Source organism: Dipodomys spectabilis, unplaced genomic scaffold, assembly GCF_019054845.1.
Source record: "Dipodomys spectabilis isolate Male_0828 unplaced genomic scaffold, ASM1905484v1 ptg000043l, whole genome shotgun sequence".
NCBI lineage: Eukaryota > Metazoa > Chordata > Mammalia > Rodentia > Heteromyidae > Dipodomys > Dipodomys spectabilis.
This window is the reverse complement of record NW_024870720.1, coordinates 31401120-31420757: the sequence shown is the minus strand read 5'-3', so window position 1 is coordinate 31420757 and position 19638 is coordinate 31401120. Positions and strand designations below refer to the sequence as shown.

At 39.3% G+C, this 19638-nt stretch overlaps 1 protein-coding gene across 1 annotated transcript; it reads right to left on the bottom strand.

Annotated features, from left to right (window-relative positions):
* Positions 1-10366: 10366 nt before the first annotated feature.
* Positions 10367-17555, bottom strand: Cxcl13 (C-X-C motif chemokine ligand 13). The gene is made up of 4 exons (XM_042678227.1): positions 17437-17555; positions 15750-15882; positions 11448-11528; positions 10367-10875 (listed from the first exon to the last, which is right to left on the bottom strand). The coding sequence occupies exons 1-4, from the start codon at positions 17498-17500 to the stop codon at positions 10821-10823; spliced, it is 333 nt and encodes a 110-aa protein (XP_042534161.1). The 5' UTR covers positions 17501-17555; the 3' UTR covers positions 10367-10820.
* Positions 17556-19638: the final 2083 nt, after the last annotated feature.

Genomic DNA, 19638 nt, shown 5'->3' with positions numbered 1-19638 from the left:
GACATGCAAGAGGGCCGCCATAGCAAAGGCCACAGTGAGCCCAAAGAGAGCTTTGAAGCCAGGATGGCTGTTGGGCTTTGCCTAAAGTTGGGAGGTAGAAACAGGGGATCTACATTTTGTATCATGAAGTCTTTTGCATACAGGCTGCTCCTGGTAAGGAGCTTTGAAATTGCATTAAAGCAACTTCTGAGACCCAGTAGATGCCAGCCAAATACCCAGCAGCTGGGGAAAAGGCACAGCCCACATCACCTCGCGGAACCTCCTCAGCTGCCTGGACCGGCTCTAGAATAAAATATGCTCATGCACATCTTTGGATCATGGTTGGCTTCTAGACAATCTTAAGACAGTTTCCTGGAAGGCTAAGCAGCAGTTTTTAGACAGATATTAGAACAGTAAATGCAACAATTACTAATTATCACAGTAGTAGGTAACATTTGGAGTCTATTGCATCATTATAATGATTCACAGCCTCACTTTCAACTCCTGTAAAGTTGGAACATTTGACTGCATGATTACTAATGTAGCTTCTAAGGCCAATGCCCTACAACCTCCTTTTCATCCCAGGGTGTCTGTGTCTAGCGGCAGAAAGTTTGTGTGTGGGAAATGTTGTCAAGTTTAGCTCTGTTGCTTCCTTTGTTTTAAAGGCTACACAATTCCATTAAAGCAGAGAGAAGACAAACAGCTGGGCACCTACACAGGGATTAAAGGTTAAAGACAGCAATGGGTTGCCTTCCTCGTTTTGAGGGCCTGTAGCACTTGGCAGGGGAAGGGATACCTTGTTAAATACATAACATACAAATGTTACTTATTGAATTTTTTTCAACATACACTTAGAACTTACATTAAACAATTTCACAGTGTAAAGCCAGAGTTAAAGCAGCTATGCACTTCAGTCTGAAGTAGTATTTTTTTTAAGAGGCCAGATTATTGGATATTTCATAAATAACAGGAATTTGCTTTATTCCCTCTTATCTGTAAACTTAATTCTGAGCCTTCCTGGCTTATAAAGTCCCTTCCACAAATAAGGAGAGCTCATTTATGTGGCAAAATGCAGTAATGGGAATAAAGCAGATGGGTTACAGAGATATTAAGGGAGTTAGGAAAGTCACCTTGAATGAATGATCTAAAGAGAAAGGTTAGGGGAGAGGTTTAAGGATGGCGTACAGTTTAAATTTAATGGGTGGAAGGGCAAAAATGTACAGGGAAAGGAAGTATGGGGGGAAGGCTGTGCATTTTGGACTGGAAGGTAATTGAGCAGTTGTTTGAATTGTGCCCCTCAGCTGGATAATTGAGATTCAGAGAGTGTTTTCACTAATCTTTAGACTAATAAGTAAAAAAAGTATTGGGTGAATATTTTTTTTCTCCACAAATAACACCTGAGTTCTTCCCATATTTTTCCTTGTGTCCCATTTTCTATATTGGCAAATATATGAATAAAAAAATTTAAGAGATCCATTAAAAAAAGAAAACAACACAGCTAGAGAGTGACATATTTCTTTGAGATTCACTTTTATTTATTTTTAGTATTTTGATCTTTAAAAGGGACAGGGATTCTGCTAGAAATATTTCCTCCTGTGTTCTGGTACTGGGGACATAGGAAATCAAATAAAAATCAAATAGAAAAATTGCTTCCAAGATTTTACTCATATCTGCGATAAAATACTTTTTTTTTTAGTCAAACAAATATAGAAGAATACATACAATAGCCACATTGTCATTTAATAAAATGCCGGTGCCAAGATAGCAGGACACAAAGTAGCAGTTTTGTTGTTACAGTGACTTTAATATTGCAAAAAAAAGCCAAACCCTCTGTCCCAGATTTTGGTTAAGGTCTCCCCAAAGTTGCACATATTCTCCACTTCAAAGTGGATGGAATATCTAGAATATCAGTGGAAGTGGGGGTGGGGAGTGGGGAGTGGGAGGGGAGGAAGAGGATTATACTGAAGGATTAGAGGATTGCAGGACTTTGTGTTTGTGTGTATAGTAATCAGAGCCTCAACCTCATTTAGTTTGCTTGCTTGTGGCTGGTTCTCTAATACTGGAGACATGTCTCCAATCTGGCATTTTGCTGGTTATTTTGGAGCTGTAATCTCACTGACTTTTCTGTCCAGGCTGGCTTAGAACCAAGATCCTTTGAGTCTTAACCATGTCAACCTCCTGGGTAGCTAGGATTATAGGTGTGAGACATTGACTTTCAGCTCAAAGGATGATGATAATGACAATGATGATGATGATGATGATGATGATGTGTGTAACTGTGTGTGTGCGTACATGTGTGCTTGTGTGCGAGTACAGCAGAATGAAACCCACCCAGTGCCTTCTTGAAAAGGGAAAATGGGAGTTTGGTGAAAGGGGTGAACTTGCTCAAAGTTCATCATGTACGTGGAAATGTCACAATGAAACCCACTCATTACAAATGAATGTTAATGAAAAATTCAAAAACAAGAAGATGGATGATCTTATTAGTCAGGCCTGAGGTTACAGTTCTGTTCTGAAAAATTCCAGAGTAAAAAAGCCAGAACATAGGACAAGTTTAATCGTCTTTGGAATTTTAGATTTTGCTAGGAAAAAAATAGTTCCCTCATTCTTCTCTTGGTGATATAAACCGTTTAGGGGAAACTTCAAGTCCCTTCCAGTCTGTAGGGTTTAGATTTGCCCAGAGTTTCCAGGAGCACAAGCATTTATGGAAAATACACAGACCCCTGCAGCTGGAGGTAGACATGTCCTGCCCCTCCAAACCACCAGGTGTCTTGCCCAAGGAACAGCAGCCCACCCATTGAAGTCATTAGATAAAACAAATCCCTTCATTAGCCTATGGTAGTCATTGAATAATGAAAAGGGGATATAAATAAGGAGGTTAATTTTTTTTTAATTGACCAGGGAAAATTATGACTCCAAGGATTTATAAGTTGTATTTTTTTTTTATCTTTTTATTTATTTATTTTTTTTTGGGTCCGGTCGTGGGGCCTGAACTCTGGGTCTGGGCACTGTCCCTCAGCTCTTCAGCTCAAGGCTATTGCTCTACCACTTGAGTCACAGTGGCCACTTCTGGCTTTTTTCTTTTTGCTTATGTGGTGCTGAGGATTCGAACCCAGGGCCTCGAGCTTGCAAGGCAAGCGCTCTACCACTGAGCCACCTTCCCAGCCCGACTCCAAGGATTTAAATCCAGATCAGACTAATTTTGGCCAAGTGAATCCTTAAAAACCTCAGCTTTGACTTTCAGGGCTATTGAGGTTTTCAGATTCCTTCAGCTTCAGCCATGTGTCTTCATGAAGGTGACCATAGGTCAGGGAATGCATGTGAGAAGATGCTTTAATTTTTTTTTTCTCTAAAAAAAGCTAGGTTGGGGTTGGGAATGTGGCTTCATGGAAGAGTGCTTGCCTAGCATGCATGAAGCTCTGGGTTCAATTCTTTAGTACCACATACACTGAAAAAGCTGGAAGTGGCGTTGTGGCTCAAGTAGTAGAGCCCTAGCCTTGAGCACAAAGAGGCCCAGGGATAGCACCCAGGCTCTGAGTTCAAGGCCCATGACTGACCCCTCCCTTCCCGCTCCCCACACACACACACAAAAGAGGATGCACTGGATATTTCTTTTTTTTCTTTTTCTTTTTTTTTTCTGGATATTTCTTAAATAGAATGGAATTCTTCAAAGTTGCTCACAGGGAGCTTATAAGTTACAGTTTGGGATAAAACACACTAGACTTTTTTTTTGTACAATTACTTAAGATAAAAATGATATAGAAAACATTAGACCTTCTGAAGTTAAGCAAAATGTTAAACAAAACAAAGTCTTGGTGGGTGCCATAATCAGAGACTAATTACCTTGACGGACAGGGACTGCCACCACTCCCCAGAGATAGCTCCTTCATTGAAATTGAGAGTTGGTGTGCCTGTCTTTGCTTATGCCCGTTTTACTTTGTAGGAGGTGGGAAGCAAAAAGGGCAGAACATGCAAATGCAGCAACTGAAAAGACACAAAGCTGGAGCCTGTGATTCAGCAAAGAAGCTGGGTGAACAAACCTGCCACCGGTTATAAAATGCTTGAGAAATGTTTATTTTACTACCTGATAATGAGTCTCAGCTCACCTAAACTTTTGGCAATTATTTAAGATTTAATTTAAGATGCTGCAGGGAAAAAAATCTCAATGCATTTTCTTTCCTTTGGCAGCAGATGATGAACTGGTATAAATCTTGTTAGGAACAATTAAATCTTTATCTGTTGCAGGGTTCTGCTGACAATTGTTTTGTAGGCACATATTTTCCATCCTCTGTCTATCTGTCTATCTTGCTCTTAATGCCAGTATTGGGGCTTGAACTCTGGGTTTTGTGCTCTTGTTTGGCTGTCTTGATCAAGGCTAGCATTCTACAAGTTAAGTTACACTTTTGGGGTTTTGCTGGTTAATTGGAGATAGAAGTCTTTCAGATTTGTCTGCCCAGGCTGACCCTCAGGTCTCAACCTTCTGAGTTGCTAGGATTTCAGACATAGCTACCAGCACCCAGCCATCCTTTGTCTCTTAGAGGTCACAGTGATCAACTGCCAGTGTCAGGTTCGATTCTCCTGGGTTTCTCCTGGTTCCGTGGTTTATTGCATCATCTTTCTTGGTGGATATTTCTGCATTACCCCACTCACCACTGGATGCCAGTAGAGGACTGTGGCTTAAACACAAAACATGACCTTTTCTAGGACACCAATAGAATGACATTAGAAAATGAAGAATAATAACTTCCAGAAACTGATAAGACCCAGTAAATGATATTATATTAAAAGTAGCTGATCTGAAAATGTTTTTATCCTTAGGTTGTAAATGTTATTTTCACCTGAAAATTTAGACTAATGAGACTCGGAATTTATTGTATTTTAGTTAGTCATAGCAGAACCAAATTAATCTACAAGCTTTTAATTTCTACTTCTTTTCCTTCCTCATAGCCTGATTGCAGAATTAGGTTAGGGTTTACTCCTGGAAATTGATTGTGTGTAGTCTTTTGTTTTTCAGTGAAGAGGATGAGAGGATGTAAAAGAAAAATATAGTGAGAAAAACTTTTCTATGTTAGGCTGTGCAAACTCACCTGTGAATTTTGGAGCTTAGGTTTTGGTTCTGGTTATATCTAATTCTAAAATTCTGCTTGGTGGGAATCCTGGAGTTCTACGTTTGGGCATTGTTAGAAAGGAGCCACGGGATCTACTTGTCTGCAGTTCCTTGGAGACACTCTTAGGAGTCTGACGGAAGGATACGTGAAGAGAAGAATCTGTGTTCAGCTCAGTGTCACCTCTCCAACCGCCTCTTTCAATTTGAAAATGGTAGTTCCTGAACCGGCCAACAGAGGGTGCTAAGAACCTCCCCAGTGGTGACTACTGTTAGGTTTGCCAGAGTGCTCCTTGCAAGAAGGCTAGAGTTGGCTCCTAGGTTGCTTAGGAGATAATGAGGAACACAAGGTCTGGAGCTTCTAAAGAAAACACTCAGAGGTAAGCAGGAAGAATCAGGTCAAAGAGGCCGCATTTGGGATCCTCATTCCTCCTATTGCTCACCTTTGATATTACTATGTAATGGAATGATAAAAATCACTTCTGTAGTCTTCATATTAATAATAATAAAAAACATAATAAATTTTGCATAATGTTATTTTATTAAATATTATAAGACTTTGTATTTGGTACAGTTGTCCATTGAATGTGCAAAATAACGTCTGGTGTTTGGAGTATGCCTACTGGGATTCAAATACCAGAATTGACCTTCATAAGCTATGGGGCACTGCAAAAATTCCTGAACCTCTCTGAATCTTAATTTCTCCATCTGATCCCTTCTGAATGGCACTGGTCAGTGATAGAGGGAGAAGACGGAGAAGAGGTGGGAGGTGAGAGAAATAGAGTTAGCATAATGCTTTCCTCCACTTCCTGTTCACATGCAGTTCTAGTTGTAGCTAGTCCTTCGATGACTGTGGTTCCTGTCAGGCAACCTAGCTTTCAAACAGCCTCTGTAACACCATTTCTTTCCCTTATTCTATCCTGGGAGTGAAGGCAGGATATTCTTGTTAGTCCCATTAATCCTGCCCAAGCCTCTGATATAGTTTCTTCACTTTATTTTCTTTAAAGTTCTAGCTGAAGCCAGATACTGGTGGTTAATGCTTTTCATTGTAATTACGCAGGATGCTGAGATTCAGAGTACTACAGTTCAAAGTCAGCTTGAGCATAAAAGTCTGAGAGACTCTATCTCCAATTAACCAGCAAAATAATGTTGTACCAGAGGCATGGGTAAAGTAGTAGAGCGCCAGATGTGAACAAGAGCAAGGAGCTCTAAGTTCAAGCACTGGTGCATATATACATATATGAACATATATGCACATATATGACATGTATATATACATATTATATATAAACAAAAGTTCTAGCTGAGAATTCTTTTATTTTCTATTGGACCCTTAAATGGTATAGCATTAAAAATAAATGTTAAGTCATTTTGAATTTATGATGCAAATACATTCACACTGATCTTAGTTTTTCAAGCAATATCCTGGTATCCTAGAGCTGTGATATAATTTCAGTGGAATTTAACTTGATGATCCCAATATCATACATGGTCATTACATTTTAATGATAATTATCAATTCTGCTAGCACACTGCACAGCACAATGGCAGTTATAAACTATGGCTAGGTCCTGCTGTCTCCTAGCCATGTGTTCTAGGTAACAGAGAAAAAGAAATTTCCCTAAATGTTCTAAACGAGGTACATGGCATACAAGAAGTTTCTCATTTTGAAGAGTAGATGCTTACTGAATATTCAGACTCCAGTGGAAGACAAAGAAGTATAACATTATTTCCAGTAGGTTTACAATTCCAGGTAGGAAACTGTAGAAAGGTCTTTGTTATAGTATCTCAAATAATAATAGTAATATAGGCAGTTCAAGACATTCATTAATGCATTCAAATTTATTCAATAGGTATTTGTTACAAAGTTACAAGGGTGAGGAAAATCAGAAACAGCCTTTGCCCTTATGGTCAATAACCCAATGGGGAGCGAGATGGTAGGAGAATGGTCACACTAGCAACTGTGTGATTAGTGACTAAAGAAAAGAAAGCAGTACATGAGAACACATCACAAGATTTGATCTAGATGGAAAGGCATAGAAGGCTTCCCCAAGAAAGAAACCTATGACCTTGGAACATGATCCAGGTATATCATCATCATATTTCTATCATGGAAGGAACCCTTTGACTGTATTACATAAGGATGTCAAGGGGGGGCGGAGAACAGATTGTTTTTAAGCTATTCAATCCAGGTGAAACGTGATGGTGTCTTGGAACAGGACCAAAGTAAAGATGGACGGATTAGGAGGATATTTAGGGAGATGGATCAAAAGACTCTTATTGTAGATTAAGTATAGAGCTGGTGGTAGAGGAGACATTTTGGAATGAACTCTAGTTTTCACCTTGCACAAGTTGATGTAGAAAATGCTTGAATTGGAACCAATTGAAATTGGACCATGAGTTTGGACCTGGACATTAATTTTGAGGTGCTGTTGCAAAATCCAAAGTGGAGATATAGCCGGATCACTTGGATGGAATGGAATGGAGTTCAAAGGAGGACTGAAGATGCAAACATGAGAATGTGCTAAGTATTTACTTTGTATGAAAACCCTGGTCTTAGCTGACATTTCTTAGGAAGAAACTATGTAGAGATAAAAGAAGAGGCAAAGTCTTATCTATTATTGAGAGGTGAGAGAGAGATAGATAAGCTTGAAAGTAAGCTTGAGGAATACAGAAAGGTAGAATAGAATCCAGGAGAATGTGCCATTCTAAGTGCCAAGAGGAAGAGACTTTTACTTGTGGACTAGTCTTCTTTTCTGGCCTAGCACATGAGCACAAACCATTGATCACTTTATAGTACTTGCCAATTATGGTAGATTGATTATTGTGATCAATCATTTTCTATAAAGTCTGTGGGCTTTTATACCTATACTACAGATGAAATAAATGTCCTTATCCACTAATATTGTTGGATGTCTAACATTTGGCCAAGTATGTCCTTAGGTATGCGGCTCAACTTGGTTTGTTTTGATTTCTTGCATTCTTCTGCTAGGAGATTGTGTGCAGTTTGGTTTTGTGGCCCCTTCATTCAGAGTCCCAGAGCTAACCATTCTGCATTGGTCCGTATTACTTTGTATTTTTCTTTACACTCTATTTGCTTTGAGGTTTAATTTGTAGAAATGTATGTGTAAATGTCCATGGTCACAGTGACTTTAATTCTGCTTCCTGTTCTGCAAAATTGCCCTCCCAGATCCTCCATTAATGGATTCAACAAGTGTCCTGTGTCTAATGAGGACATAAACTTCCCATTTATGTTAGCTGTCTTCTCCCCAATATACTGTGGCCTTTGAGGAATGCGTGCTTAGGTAGTTTAGAGTCTCTTACTGCTCTGGTTTTATTCCCATTTCCATGTTTACTCCACCTTCAGGCCTTGAAGCCCTGGGCAGTAGCTCTGACACCCCTGGATTGTACTTCATACAACAGATAACTTAGCCATCCTGCTCTGAAGATGGGGAAAGGCTCCTGCCCTGCACTTTTCTACCGTTTACCTCAAAAATTAAAACAAGCGATATCATTTATGAGCATCGTATCACTATGTGATATTTTTTATACATACATTAGGTAAGTTTCAAATCAGGGTAAGTACATCTATCTCAGGAAGCATTTATCATTCATTTCCGGGAGAAGACATTCGAAATGTTTTCTTCTAGTTGAAGCAATCCAGAAAAAAACAATCCAGTACATTATTATAATCTAGGCTACCCTACCCTGTAATATCTCCTTCCTTTAACTCTGAAAAGGAAGGTGGGCAAAGAAAGGGGCCAAAGTGAGCGATATTTGGACAAAGAAAAATTCAGCAATATTTGGACAAAGAAAAATTCAGTGCAATGAGGAACATCCACTAGGGACTCAGGTGGTCCTGGGTTCTTATTCTGAATTCTGTTATAACTTCACAAATTGGAGTTTTTTTAATGCCTATTTGTCTGCAGATAATATCTAGATCCAAGAAAGTCAGTAGTCTAGCTGGCTGGAAGCATCGAGCTCATACTGCCAGGGTTTTGAGGTGAGCTTGACATTTGGTAGATGAAGGTAACTTGAGCTAGTTCCTCCACCTCACTGTGTATGAGCCTTTCCAGCTATAAAGTGGGCTATCCATGGGAAGTCAGGTTAAACTCTCCTTGGAGGCTCCTCAATATTCAAAGAGCTATATTCTCCAAGAAGATCAAAATCAAACAAAAACACAACAAATGATTCCTGGGATCTCAAAACATGACAGTCTGAAAAACACTAAATTGCAGGATCTTGATCACACTTCATTAATCGTTTGTATAGTTGTAATAAAAATGTTGAGTTATAGACAACAGAAAATATAGTATTTATAGGTGACTTTTATTTCCTAAGAGATTTATATCATCAAACATAAATCAAGAAATAAAAGGAGAAAGATAAAAGTAGAAGCCAGGAAACACTTAGGTTCTGAGCTTGCTGGGAACAAGCTCCCAGCAAGGGAGGTTTGGGAAGTTAAGGAAGTTTGAGAAGTACAGACCAAGCTCAGTACTGTGGTGGAAAGGAAAGGAGTTGAAATGTCATCTTCTGCTGATCTTGTTTTACTTCCTCAAGTAAACCATTGGAGACTTGAGGAGACTATGTAATGAAACAGAGCGCACCCTCCGGAGGAAAGCACCATTCGTATGTCAGGAGAAAGAGACCCACAGCTAAGCATTTCTTACTAAATAACTGCACTCATTGTTGGCATGACTCAGATAATCAGTAAAGCACTGTTTTCAACAACCAAAAAATAATAGGAGACCTTTCTTTTTGTTTATAAAGGATGTCTCAACTTGCTAAATGTTAAGAATGAATTACGCGTCATGAAAGTATTTGCTCAAGTTTATTGGATGGCTTGATTGAAAGGAAGCATTCAAGAATTTGATACCATGAAAGAAGTTGTCTGTGCAAAAATTAAGAAAAAGCGAATTTAAACAAGTTCATGAAGGTCATCATGTGAAAGGATACATCTGTGAACCACCCTTCAAACACTTTTCCTAAATATTCCAGAAATTTAATTCTAGGAATCTTTCAATGTTATTAGGTTTAATCTGAGACAATAAATCTTATAAAGGAACTGTTTAAAAATGGTTTATAAGTAGAAGACATCTGCTATGTGGAGTTTTTGGCACTTTCTCAGGCTGGAGCACACAATGTTTTTTTTTTTTTTTCGGTTGTTGTTAATGCCAGTTCTGGGGCTTGAACTTAGAGACTGGGCCTTGTCCCTGAGTTTTTTTTGTTCAAGGATAATGGTCTACCACTTGGGCCACAGTTCCATTTCCTTTTAGTGGTTAATTGGAAATAAGAGTCTCACAGACTTTCCTATCTAGGCTGGCTTTGAACCATGATCCTCAGATCTCTGCCTCCTGAGATACTCTTCTTAACTCAAGCTAAATACTCAGACGTTGGATTTAAGTTCTCATTACCATATTTTCTAGGACAGATCACCATTTAAAAGCTGATATATTATCAAAAGTCTAAAAATCTATGCTCAGAGGAATCTTCCTCACTCTGATGAATGAGGATCAAGTATGACAGGTTCCATAGCAGAAAGAGCTTGAATTTGCCCCATTAGCTTCTACAGGATTATCTTTACATATAAATCCATTAGCTTCTACAGGAATATCTTTACATACAATCTCATGTTTGTACAGCAAATTATTTTCCTTGGAAAAGATTCAATCAAGAATAAAAGTAAAATCCAGGTCAGGGATGAAGGGAAATTGCAGTCGTTCTTAAAATACTGGCATCAGTCTGCCTTTCTCGTACTCATTGGAGCTGATAGAGTTGAAGGTATAAGTTGGCTGTAAAATTAAAAACAATACCAAAAGTCATGCTTAGAAAACATTCACAAACTAAAGCTTTCCCCAAGGTCATCAGGTAAGGGATATTCTGCATATTGGCTTTTAGTTTAGTTTACTGAACTTCTGGCAGGAGTCAGTCTTACTCCATCTGATATGTAGAAATAGCAAACTAAGCCCGGAGCTGGTGCCTCATACCTGTAATCCTAGCTACTCAGGAGGCTACTCTGAGGATGGCTGCTCAAAGCCAGCCTGGCCAAGGAAAGACCATGAGACTCATATCCCATTAACCACCAGAAAACCGGAAGTGGTGCTGTGGCTTCAGTGGTAGAGTGCTTGCCTTGAACTGAAGAGCTCAGGCCCAGAGTTCAAGCCCCACAACCAGTAGGGGAGAAAAAAATTGAAAAAGAAAAAAAGAAAAACAACAACAACAACAAAAACCAAGAAAGAGCTAACTACAGGACTTGGTCTGAGGAACTTTTCAAAGATTGAAAATGGTCCCATGCTGACTATCCAGAAAGGGGTACTCCTTTAGTACAGGTGGGATGGGAAAGCCCAGGGTAGCTTGGACTCACCTGTGCAAACGTTTAAGCAGTTTCTTCACCCAATTAGTTTCGGGTCTCAGGCATATGACTAACTTCGTCTTTGTCCAGACTCTGGGAAAAATAATCAAAAATTAAAGGGAAAAAAAAAAAACCAGTGTTAGTCAATTAGGTACTTCAAAAAAATAATAGAAAGAGTTGGGTGTGGAGGCTGGGAAGGTGGCTCAGTGGGAGAGTGCTTGCCTCGCATGCATGAGGCCCTGAGTTTGATTCCTCAGCATCACATAAGCAGAAAAAGCCAGAAGTGGCTCTGTGGCTCAAGTGGTGGAGTGCTAGCCTTGAGCTGAAGAGCTGAGGGATAGCGCCCAGGCCCAGAGTTCAAGCCCCATGACCAGGGAAAACAACAACAACAACAACAACAAAGAGTTGGATGTGAAAACAAGGCTTCCTACATGTAGTGAAATTGGAGTAAGGTGGTTTAGGATCTGGAATCGGCAATTTGTGGCATGAAGCTGGAGGAATAAGAAATCAGATATCTGTAGCCCAATATGTGACAGCTGGAAGAATGGAAGCCAGCATGGAGCCAGCCTCACAGGGGAGGGTTTTGCTGACGATCTTAACAGAGTTGAAGAAGCTGCCTCCAAGCTTGGCCACTTCTAAAGTTCTATTACAAAATATTTAAGATAGGCTTGTTCATTGAGCTTGGGAGAAAAAAAAAAAAGACTATCGAAAACACCCCCTTACGGACATTTTGCCCGGAAAACATAAATAGAAACATAAACGCTTTGGCATGGAACCCAAATATGCGTATTAGCTGAAATAAGGTAGATTCAGGAGGGCACATGAATGATGCAATTCCTTAGAAGGGTTAACTCATGGTCCAACAAAATAAGTATCATGAAAGTGGAGGGGGTCAAGCAGAGCGTGATAGACACACAAAGAGAGGAAGGAGGGACTTTTACGCTGTCACAAAATTCAATGCATCTCCTTCCAAATGAGGAAACCGGAGGGAAGGGTTGGGGTTGGGAGGACTGGTTGAGAATGTTGAAAGGGGTGACGTTAATCATGATGCATTGTACTCATCAACTGCTTAGTTGAATGGCAACTCCTCTGTGCATCTACTTAAGAAAAGATAATTTTTAAAAGAAAAAAAATATGTGGGGAAGAGGTTACTGACATGATGTCTTAGGGCAGCTTTGCTTGCCCTAAGGCATTCAATGCTAACAAAAGCTGCAGTGATACCAAAGGCTAAGGTTTGTCAAATGTTATTCTCACGGAGTGCCACACGCTGTGTTCAGCTGCTAAACATGGATTATCTCAGTTCATCTCACAAAACCCTTGTGCTAGGGCAGCTGTTACTTGCTCACTTTTGGATACTGAACTTGAGGCTTAGAGAAGACAAATAAAGTGTCCATGATTGCACAACAAATACAGGGTAGACCATAACTAAGTGAAAGTTATGTGACTCTAAAATTCACATTTTTTGGTTTTATCTTTCTTGCTGTTGTTTTTAATGTATTTATAATGCACTATGTGAGTTTTTTTTTTTTTGGTTTCTTTTCTTCCCCCACGGTATAACCCCTGTTTCTACTATATTTGATTCCGGTGCCCTGCATCTTGTATATACATTTTCTAATTTGGGGAGAGGAGGGGAAATAACAAAATGCTGAAATAAGGACACAGGATGACCCATTGTAACAACGAGATGTACAAGACACTATGTTGAAAACGAATGGGTAGAGTGGGGTGAAGGAAGAGTTGGGGAGTGGGGAGGGAAGGGATGGTAGGGGTAAAACAAAGGAGGAGGTAACAATGCTCAATAGAAAACGGACTCATAACCTTGTTCATGTAACTGTAACCCCGCTGTACAGTATCTTTACAATAAAAATATATATTAAAAATAAAACCAAATGATTCAGAGGGAAAAATAAAATTTATACTTCTAAAAAAATGTAATGCCTTTAACTTTGCTTTTTAATCTTTAAGTAGCTGGACAAAAATGGTTTTAATTTAACAAGTTAGGTTACAAGGACAATGTATTGTGATCAATGTCAACCCTTCCACCATTCTCCCCTATCTTCCCCAATCCCATCTATATCATTAAGTTACATGGCTCCATTTCAACTCTGTACATTGAATATAACAACTGTATTTGGCTCTCTCCATAGAATTCACACTTTTGACTGGTGCTTTTCAAGAGTATAACCCAAAGTGTTACTAAGTACCAGAGGTATTGTTAAGGGCTTTACCTACAGCAGAAAAGGTTCCCCAGGAGATAGAAAATGAGGAGACTATTCCACTGGTGTGACCTTAAGCAAACATAATTTGTTAATGTGTCAGTTATCTTAGCTACTGGGAGACAGACAACAAAGATCAATCTATCAAGCTATGACATTTCACTTTTGTTGCTAAGTCTTAGTAAATTCAGATATCCTAGAATAAGTAAATTCTTTTCTGTTTTTTCGTTTTTTGTTTTTTTCGGTCGTGGGGCCTGAACTCTGGGCCTGGGCGCTGTCCCTCAGCTCTTCAGCTTAAGGCTAGTGCTCTACCACTTGAGCCACAGTGCCACTTCCGGCTTTTTCTGCTTATGTGGTGTTGAGGAATCAAACCCTGGGCCTCAGGCATACAAGGCAAGCACTCTACCACTGAGCCACCTTCCCAGCCCTAGAATGGGTAAATTCTTGAGCATCAGCTTCTAGTTTGGGTTTTGTGTTCATGATGGAAATCCAAATATTTAATGATTTGGTTCTTTCACTCATGACTGATACAAGTTTCTCATAATTATTTGTAGTTATTTTTATGTGTGCTTAAAATTCAGAAATGTAGAATTTGATAAGAAGTAATGCTGTCCCCTCCCCCACAGTATAACCCCTGCTTTCACTGTATTTGATGTTAGTACAATTTATGGAGGGGAAGGGGAAAAACAAGTCGTTTAAATAAGGATGGACCCGTTTAAACAGGTGGACCCGTTGCAACAATGAGAAGTACAAGTTGTCATGTCAAAACGAACTTTACAACTTTGGTCGGGGGGGGGGGGGGGGGGGGGAAGATTGGGTGGGGAGGCAGGGGGAGGCTGGGAAAGGATGGGAAGAGTAAACAAAGGAGGAGGCTACAATGCTTGATAAGAAATGTACTCATTATCTTGCCCATGTAATTGTAACCCCTCTGTACAGTATTTTCACAATAAAAAAAAGACAAAAAAAGAAGTAATGCTGTCAAACTTTTCTTATTTCAAACAATAGATATTAAGATCTTGATTCCTCAAAAATGGCTGGCTTGTAAGGTGAGAGATTTGAGTGCAATCACTGAAATTTGAAATCATAAGACTTGAAATGCTATCATAAAGAAATATATATATATATATTAGAATTATACATTTTTATCTGACCAAGAATGCTATCAAATACAACAGGGTACACTTTACATCTCTGAGCTTGAGGGCCATGACAGAACTTTTATTGGTGAAGACATTTCTGAAAATCTAATACCATTTTACATAAAAATTTCTATATACATTTTTGGTGGCACTGGGAATTGAACTCAGGGCCTCACACTTGCTAGGCAAGTGCTCTATCACTTGAGCCACACTTCAGAAATTCCTTTTGCTAGTAATTTGTTCTCCAGAAAGGCACATGCTTTTGTCCCCACCTGGCCTTTGACTGCAGTTTTGCAATCTCTCCTTCCTGAGTAGCTGAGATTATAGGTGGCTACTACCATGTCTAGTCCCATCCAAAGGCACTTACCACATATATCTGTACATGAGTTGGATACAACTGGTCCAAGGTACAAAGCCCTGGTATTTAACTGAGACAACAAAAAGTAGTTGTGTACAAATACCTTAAGGCCTAAAGAATTTCATGGGAGGGCTGAGGTATGGCTCAGTGGTAGAATGCTTGCCTAACATGTCTGAGATACTGGGTTTAATTTCCAGCTCTTAAAAACAAAAGAAAAGGAAAAAGAAGACGATGTGGAGAGCTACTAATGGGAACAAAGTTGGGATGCCCCAAAAAAGATGTCTACTTTGTATATTGAAGCCTTGTGAACAAGAGGGTGTAGTAGAATCCTGGCTCTCTCCCTGCTGCAGACAGTGAATTGTCCTTCCCATCCATAAGGGAGTGATAACTACTCAAATGGAGAAGGCAAAGGAAGAAAATGAATGCAAACAGTTTAGTTCAGGTCCACAGGGAAGTAAATACCACCAATATTCAGGATTAGTGTCAGAATTTTAGCCATATTCTAGTAAACCTTTGAACTTCTTGTAACCATACTGTATGGGATCATTTGTTCTGATAATCAGTGGGAGAAAGGAATCATTTTTTCTTTTATGCAACTTACACGATTTCTGTGTTTGGACAACCATTCCCAGGAGGAAAAATTTGAATTTTCTTAATGAGGTTAAAGGAGACTGATCTTGCGGTATCTTTAGCACATTTACACTTCAAATTTGTGTACATGGCCTCCAGAATACCTGCAAACACGAAACCATTATTTTAATCCTATTTGGTAGATAATTTACATCTAGAAGTTAATTACCAATCTTTCATGGCATATATTAAAAAATTTCAAGCCAATACATCTACCCACATTTGCTTTTAGTTAATGTATTTCTGTTGTCTTGGCTTTTGATTTTCAAATGTTTTAGCAAAGCCTTAATAAGTTTAGTTTTTTTTTTAGAATTTATGATGGCAATACATTGGTCATCAGGTGATTGCCCATTTCAGAAATTTGAGAACTGTCACTTCAGGGACATACAGCTCAGTTGTAATGAACACAATACAAAATCAACTGATTCCCCCCCTCTGAACACCAAAAACTATAGGATAAAATCTGGTTATATAATTGTAGAAGCAATAACAACATTGTGGCAACAATGTCACATCATAATGGTGTTTCTCCTATCCTCCTTCCTGACCTGCCTTGTCTCTGAGAAAATACACAAAAGATTTGCTTTTTGGTTTGATGTTTGTTTTCCATCTCAGATACAAATTATTAATAAACAAAAGCCAATAATAAACACTCAAGACTCTTCTCATCCAACATACATACAAGTTACTTGTAGATATTGTTTTTGTAAAATAGGGAATTTATCTCACTCATTTTAATGACTCTCAGTATCTGTTGAATGGCATTAATCATTCTCTTCAGCACAACACTTACATGCCATGTATATATCAATCAATGTATGAAATCAATACATCAGTAAACTTGCAAGGTGTTCCCAATTTGGAGGCATGGATAAAAACTAAAATGCCACAGAGGTTGGTGGTTTCCCCAAACTCTCTACTGCATCCTGGGTACAGAGGATTTCCTAACAACTGACTTTCCCAGGAGCAATGGGAAAGCGTTGTGGAGGAGGAGAGACATGATGGTATTAAAGAGTGAAAATGGCATGTAAAAATGGGGCATCATCTCCATTTTAAGAATAAAAATGTGTCTCAGAAATCTGAGCAGTGTTTCTGTCTTTACATGTCTCTATCCCTTCAGCCATGTAGAAACATACACCTTTTAGCAGGTATTCACACAAAGTGGCTGGCTTAGACTTGGAAGCCTGCTTCTTTGTAGAATGGGTATACCTTGCCCCTGGGGCCCATATGACTTCAGGTCTAGCTATATGGAATTGTATTTGGAATGGTCCATCAGAAAATCAATTGATGTCAGTAACCTCTAAGCATCACCAAGGGTCTGGTGAGATAGAATAGCACTGAAAAAGCAACACTAAAGAAGAGATCCATGTATACATGTCAAGAATTCTTATTGCAGAAGCTGATCTGACAAAGGCCAGGAATATATAAGCCAAACCTAAGTCACTTGAACATTAGATTTTCAACACCCCATCTATAGATAAAAACCATATAAAAGCTTCCACTAAGAGTTAAATCCCTAAGCATCTCATTTTCAGAAATTTAGAAGCAACTGAGCGGTTCTTCCCCTATTGCCCCCCAAATTTTAATTGAAAAGAAAATCGAAGTGGCAGAAGAGCATTGTGTCCAAGGATAGTAAAAGTGGAAGTGAAAGTTCTCACCGTGCGCTGGAGAGAGGCTGCCCACCAGCAGCAGGAGAAGCAGAGCTGTGGTGTACAGCTTCATTCTGCCTGGAGGTGGAGTTCAGACTTCAGCTGAGACCACAAGATGGGTCTGAAGCACCAGAGACTTCTATTTATTTATACTAATCAGGGCCCCTCCCACTGCTGTCTCTAGTAAAAGCCCCCAAATATTTGCTGAGTTAGCTTTTAAAGAAAAAAATGTGACTTGCAAGATTTATGAATTTGTTTCAGATTGCTATTGGCATAATAAATTATTTCTTGATAATGTAGATCAAAAATGTCAGGGATGGTGCAGAGGAGGATGGAGAGAGAGAGAGAGAGAGAGAGAGAGAGAGAGAGAGAGAGAGAGAGAGAGAGAGAGAGAGAGAGAGAGAGAGAGAGAGAAGAAAATAATTCATTTAGAGACTCTGAGGTATGTTCTTTAGGATTACTGTTGGTGATTGTGGCTTTGATTGCTTCTCTCAGCGAAGGATCAATCGTGTTTCCCTTGAGGTATTGACATATAAGCTCCATGGCATTATTATATTATATTCCTAGCACCTGGAAGGAGGGTAGCTCTTGGCAGGTGTTTGGTAAATATTGGCACATCTAATAAATGGCTGTGTGTGTGCACGGATGCGCATACTTGTGTGTGACAATAGTGAGGCTTGTACTCAGGGCCTGAGCACTGGCTCTCAGATTTTTCAATCAAAGCTGGCTCTCTACTTCTACACCTCCACTTCTGGCTTTTGGTGATTAATTAGAGGTAAGAGTCTCATGGACTTTCCTATCCCAGCTGGTTTTGAACCAGATAGTCAGACTTCAATCTCCTAAGTAGCTAGAATTTCAGACACCAGACCTAAATGTCTTCTTATTGAAAACTCCTTTTGCTGATTTGCTTCAGTCTTTTCTACCAAACCCTTCCTATCTCTTTAATAATTATATAATTAATCTTGCCATCAGAAAAATTTTGTAAGGGGGCAGTATGTGTGCCTGATGCACTTGTGTCACTTAAAGCAACAATTTTGAGGAAGAGCATCTTTCTGGCTGTAGTTGCAAGTTACTAAGCCTGAGAGCCAATGCTCATTAGAACTTCATTGGATGTTGAACTTTATTTTCAGAATGTTTAATCTGTAGCTGCTATACATGGAAAGTTGGGTTTTTGTCCCTCCAAATAGTTCCTATCAGCACGCAGCCTTAACATTTCCTAAGGGCTGTTTGATTTTTAAAAAATTATATGCAAACATATAACTGGTCTACCATACCAATGAGCACTGTGGCAATGGATAAATTTGGATCTCTCATGCCAGACAAATAGAACCCCTGAAAAAAAAATCAGGAGGTTTAGGATTTTGATGTGACTCCTTGAATGATCTGAACATCTACAATCCTAATTGACTAGTGAAGCCAGTATCCTTGGTGCTCTGGTATGTATGAGGCTTAGGGTGCAATGCCATACAACCTTTACAAATTTAACAGTCCTGAGTTGGCCTGAATGAGTGCAGCTACAGAAAACAATCTTGGGGCAGCCCACATTCGAAGATCTGGTAGCTCTAGTTATTGGAAAGTCGCCTCTCTGGTTGTTCAGTAATTTTGTCCTTCAACTCCTTCATTGCCACAGGAGACAATTTTAAATGCTCTTTTTGTAGGATGGCACTTCAGACATGGACAGGGTATGTGAGTGGGTTTTGTGTGAAACAGAGGCTGAGATGGATTTGTGAATAAACGCAGAGAATTCAGAATAATTCCTGATACAGGAAATGAGAGGTAGAGGCAGAATTGGGCTAGTCAAGTCCTTAAATGGACAGTCTATGACCACACATCTCAGAACTCCAGAAAAAGACTATTCCAGGGCCTCCCAATAAACAGGAATGTCCAGATCCTTCATCTCCCTGTCAGAACAAAATTGAGCAATGTGGACAGCAATGAAAGTGTAGGGATAAAGGTACTTAAGGCAGAACTCTCAAGAAATCTAGATCTCCGAAATTGGCTTTTATTAAAATCTTTCCACCAGGTTAAGAAGCTAGTTCCAGGTCAATCCTGCAATCTGATTTTAGGCTAATTAGTGTCTGGAGTTTTGTATTTAGCATATACTGACCAAAGAAATAGTCCACCTTCCTTTCCTGAGATAGGGCTGGTAAGCTGGGTAATTCTTGGCTAGCCAGATGATTCTAACAGTTTCAAGTCCAATATTACACATGT